This window comes from Daphnia carinata, chromosome 1 (genome assembly GCF_022539665.2).
Source record: "Daphnia carinata strain CSIRO-1 chromosome 1, CSIRO_AGI_Dcar_HiC_V3, whole genome shotgun sequence".
NCBI lineage: Eukaryota > Metazoa > Arthropoda > Branchiopoda > Diplostraca > Daphniidae > Daphnia > Daphnia carinata.
In genome coordinates, this window is record NC_081331.1 from 14,064,880 (window position 1) to 14,070,071 (window position 5,192).

The window sequence follows — 5,192 nt, forward strand, 5'->3', positions numbered from 1 at the left end:
GTTTCTCAACATCATCTAGTTTTTTAGTTAAGCAACGGTCTGCTAAAGCCTCCAAGGAGTCATCATGTGGAACTCTAGAACTTTACTTTCTCAGCTGGATGTTATCCTAAGCTTTGTGTTAACTAGAATTGTTCACAGATAGTTGGATACAAGCAGACTCCTACCGTAGGGATTTTGGTTAGCAACAACTTTCCAACACTCTTAAAATATTTATGTGATACCGTAATTATGTTGGGAAAGTGGCCATAAGACCATATTTCAAAGATGAGCTAGAAGCCATTTAAAATGTTGTAATCATGCAAAATATTTTGCTTGTTCTTAACATTCCATGTAAGGTATGTTTCCCTACTTGGATTTTCTTATTGGAACGAAACCTTAACAAATTGCAAAGAAAATCAGCAATAATTCATAGCAAGTGAAAGGAAAGTATTTCCACAGATTTAAGTGCTTTGGGATTAATGAGCATTAGCAGTGACAAAGATTATCCGATCGCCTTGTCCAAATCCACCCATCAACGTTTAACCACTTGTACCAGTTAGTTATTATAAATGAGGATTGACTGTTGATAGCGTAGCCATTCTCTTCTCATCGCGTGATTAAAGAATCACCTTGACACGGAGCGAGTTCCTAGGAAATCGCTTTCCCTTTGTTCGCGAGCGGAACGAGTGCTTTTTAAAAATGCTGTTTTGGCACGACCGCAAAAATAACGGTATATTGGATGCGTGACAAGAAGTTGTTCAACGTTCAAATTTATTTTCTCGCAATTCTTGGGGTTGCATAATACGTTCCTAGAACTGTCATAACCATTCGCCCCATAAATAAGAGCATCGCAATATGCTACTTCGAGTTTAAAAGATGTAGCAATATACCAGCTCAGGTTTTGTTCCCATTTAAAAATTTATTTAGCACCAGTAGGTTACTACTTGTTGTACAGGTTTAAGGTACTAGTTTTTGAGCAGTAAAGTTGAATTTCCAAACTGGACTATATTTGTACTTTTCATTTGTTGTTGTGGTAGGTAACACCTCTCTCTTTGATTCTTACTATTCGGTTCGTATGAAATATTATTATGAACAGCAGCAATTCACATTCCCTGACCAAGATTCCCTTATTGGGAAGCTCATATCTAGCCAAAAACCTTGAAAGTCAACCCATACTATTTACCAAAAGTTCTTGTGAAAAGAAACACGAAGCTGTCTGACCAGGTTATAGGCTTCTGATCGATGAAAAGCGATTTGACAAACCCGATGCTGCCGTGATTAGTTTCTTTCTGCTTTACTTATATTGTCAGTTATGACAATCGGCTAAATGACATGTATAGTAACAATTTTACTATGCAACAACCTTCAATGTCTATATAATTGCTGCCGTACCCTTGAAAGTCCCTGTCGTAAGGTATAGGGCAAAACGATTTCTGTAGCGTAGCATAAAGTCGAAAACAAATGAAAACCGACGAGGCCATGTTAGGACGTCTTTTTGTAGTACGTTTTTTTTATCATGTACTCCAACTTTCTCATTTTCGAAGAATTAAAATGTTTCTGTTCCTTTTCTCTTCCCTAATAGCAATAAACATCTCGTCACTTGTTGATCCTGTGTCCTTGCTCTAATGCCCAGGGACTAGACTCTTTTTTTTTGGGTTCGGAATCATGCAACTAGTTTAAGACAAACCCTAGCGCATTATATCCCGTAAGGTAGCATATTTAAATTCGTATACAACTGTAAGCATTTTTTTTTCTTTCTAGATGAAGGCAATCACGCAACGACCTTCCAAGGTCGTAACTACGCAGGTAAATTACCTCGAGCGTGGAATCGTGATAAACGAGCAGTTAACCAACTAAGGCCTTCCAGTTCTTTTGACGATAAAAACAAAACAAAAAAAATCTCATTTGAAAAGTCCATCTATAAACGACGTCTTTATCCATTCACTGAAACTCTTTGTCAAGGTTTTGCCTGTTCCAATGGAATAAGGCCATTCTTCAAGGGATGGGGTACTTCAGTTCCATGACGAAGCAGAAGTACTATCATGTCAATCCTGTTGTCAAAATCAAAAAATCCATCGTTCGTTTTCTAGAAAAATGAAATCGTCATAGATTTACTTAATACCTTTATCATTTGAATTTAAAACGTGGGCTTAAACCTGTTTCTTTTGTCAATAGAAACCATAGCTGTTCGTGGTCTTCTTATATGGACGTTTGTGCGATTGACAGTTCAAGGGAATCACGTCCACGTGAAAATTCTTAACGAGAACTCATAAAAAAACATTTCTGCCATGGAACAATAGGTGCATCGCCATCCGCCAGATCAAGGAATTGTCAAACTTGATTCGTCGTTTTTCACCATTTTATGGATGGATGGCCAAAAATGGGAGGTCAGTGAAAGTTATTGTAGACTTAAAAAAAAAAAATCTTATAGTTTGTGTGTTAAGAAAATGAATATGGAAGTAAAAGTGTGTCGGACGCTAGCGAAATTTTTTTTTGGCGCCAGTTTGACGTAGAACCAGTAATTCACGCACCGTAATTCGAAACAACGATTTAAATTACCTGAAAAAAAATAAAACTCATATTTTTTTTCGTTTCTCAAATGGCGATTCGTATTTCAAAGTTTGCTATCGATACGAATATGATAGCAGGATTTGTTTCCAGTTAGTCATGTAACTTGGTACTTTATTGGCGACTGTAATGCAAAATATATCTTGTACGTGGATGAATACTGAAAGTGTAGGGGGTGGAAGATGGATTTGCCTGATAAATTCCATCTTTGACACAGATGCATTGTTAATTCTAGTTTGATAAATGGTCTGATGAATGGGAATAGTGGTTGGGATGCACAACACTTCTCCTTCTTTATCTTTTTGTCGCCTATTGTTAAAAATCGCTGTTTCACGTTTTTTTCCCGCATACATTTGCTATGGAAATGTGTGTGTCATGCCATCTGTTGGCATTCATTCAGCATCAGTTCAATGTTGATTTTCGGCAAAAGTAGTATTGAACAACCTTATTTGGTCATCTCTAAGATCGTTGGAAGAAAGTGATAACGAATAATAGCCCTTCCGAAACTATCAGGACACAATCGCTGTTTTTTAATCACTGATATCAGTCTTCCGGAAAATGGACGCTTTTCTCTACGTTCGACGGACACTTGAAACCTTATGCCATCTGTTCGAATTCGTCCACAGAAAACAATATCCTTTTAGATGAACAATCGAAAACTTCAAAGTGTTCCACGCAGTACAGCCTATGTCTCTGCACAAATATTAAATGCTTCGCTTTGAAGATTTAGAAAATTATCTCGTAGAAAGGAGGTACTTAAAATTTCGTCCAAAAAAATTTACGAAACGAAGCAACAGATGGAAATGCGTTATTTTTATAAATTTTTTTATACGAAACGAACGGAAGCCAAATCATAAACAACACAGGCCCGAACCACTTGCATTACAATAGGGCAATAGTGGACCTTTAACCTTTTAATAGCCCACAAAAAAAACATGAAATTGGTTTTTGTAAGGCAATAGACTTTACCAACCCATTCCTGATAAGTGGATAGCGTCGTTTCAGATCGAAAAATGTTCGCTAAAGTAAAGATGAGGTTAAGGAGTCACTATAACTTTTCCGATGTTTTCCCGTTGAGAAAGTCTATTTGTAGCTTCAGTAATCTGACAAGAAAAATACGTAAATATAAAATAAATATAAATAAATCAAAGTTCTATAATATTCTACCTGACTAAAAGTCCACACAGAGTCAATTTGAGGTCGGATCACTTTTTTCTCATACAATTCGAAAAGATGAAGTATAGCCTCTCGATATCTTTCAGGAAGTCGAGTTTTCACATGGGTCAAGTGAAATCCGGCAACGACACGGCTATTGAGAACTAGATCAATTGGTTTTATAGTGGCTGAGTACCACCAGCTTCTAAAAATTCGCCATAAACTAAGTGTCTCTCCAGCAATCATATCGTTGGCACCTATGTTCAGTCGTCAACGAGTCAGTTCCATCAGAAATTAGTATAGTATTATGACATTCTCAAACCTATGAGAATAGCTCTTCCTAAATCCTTTACCAACAGTTGAGTGCGCCGAAAATTATCGCCCGATGTGCAATCAAGCGCAATATCTACTCCTTGAGGACATGCCGCTTTAACAGCCGCATCCCAACAAGGGTCCTTCGAATCTATGGTGACATCGACGCCATTTGCTCTAATAGCTTCGTGCTTGCTACTGGACGCCAAACCAACTACGCGAACATTTGGTATGCTTTTGGCCAACTGTGTTGCTGCCCAACCAACTCCACCTATCCACGAGAAACTGGTTATACATACAAATAGCACCAACAAAAATTATTCAATTTTACCTGCTGCCGAAGGTATTAAAACAGTTTGATTGCTGCGGAGGTTCCCAATGTCAAATAAGCAGAAATATGCCGTTAGATAATTCACTGGAAAAGCTGCTGCCTCATCAAAGGACATGGATTCTGGCACTACAAAACAACTAGATGATTCAATACATACAAATTCTGTTTGAAGACCTGGTTTTCCTGTATGAATCAAAACTCTGTCCCCTTCCTAAACAACAATAAATACAGATATGATTTATGTTAAATGTATTACAGGTCAAAAATCACACAATGAATATAAATAATGAAACTTCATTTAAGAAACAAAAATAGGTTTTTTATGTTACCTTCAAATTCTCAACTTTTGATCCAACACCAACTACAACACCAGAACACTCTAATCCCATAATAAATGGGGGCCCAGGCTCATTGCGAACAAGACCTTGTCTAGTATAAATATCAGCAAAATTTAGCCCACATGATTTCACTTTCACGATCACTTGTCCACCTTCGGGGTTACGGTTGAATGGAAGATGCTGCACCTGACTTATTCAATGTTTAAATTTCAACACATTAGACCAACAAAATTGCAAGTAAAATTAAGTAATCAGTTACACCTTACCTGAATTTTGTCGAGCCCACCGTAACCACTGAGTACTACTGAAAGAGACGAATCTTCCATTGTCACGTTCTATTACTTTCGAGGATTTAACGGTATAGAGAACCAAACACTGGCAATATCATTCGAGTCGATGTCGACGCTTGTTCGACATCATAACAAACAGAAATGGCATCTAGTGAGAATAATTGTTACGAAACGTATACGAAAAAGTCAGGCTTATTTAGTCGGGCTTAAAAAAATTTT

At 37.3% G+C, this 5,192-nt stretch overlaps 1 protein-coding gene and 1 long non-coding RNA gene across 3 annotated transcripts; one reads left to right on the top strand and one right to left on the bottom strand.

Annotated features, from left to right (window-relative positions):
- LOC132087928 (uncharacterized) lies at positions 1 to 2,459 on the top strand. Its single transcript, XR_009420887.1, has 2 exons — positions 1 to 117; positions 1,747 to 2,459. It is a non-coding gene; the product is annotated as an uncharacterized LOC132087928 (long non-coding RNA).
- Positions 2,460 to 3,441: 982 nt separating this feature from the next.
- Positions 3,442 to 5,087, bottom strand: LOC130691209 (synaptic vesicle membrane protein VAT-1 homolog). Of its 2 annotated transcripts, none has more exons than XM_057514115.2 (6): positions 4,950 to 5,087; positions 4,675 to 4,869; positions 4,346 to 4,556; positions 4,025 to 4,285; positions 3,715 to 3,959; positions 3,442 to 3,650 (listed from the first exon to the last, which is right to left on the bottom strand). In XM_057514115.2, the coding sequence occupies exons 1-6, from the start codon at positions 5,007 to 5,009 to the stop codon at positions 3,585 to 3,587; spliced, it is 1,038 nt and encodes a 345-aa protein (XP_057370098.1). In that variant the 5' UTR covers positions 5,010 to 5,087; the 3' UTR covers positions 3,442 to 3,584. The 2 variants fall into 2 exon arrangements, with proteins under 2 accessions (XP_057370098.1, XP_059351379.1); XM_059495396.1 differs by having other exon boundaries at positions 3,443 to 3,650; positions 4,675 to 4,873; positions 4,950 to 5,079.
- Positions 5,088 to 5,192: the final 105 nt, after the last annotated feature.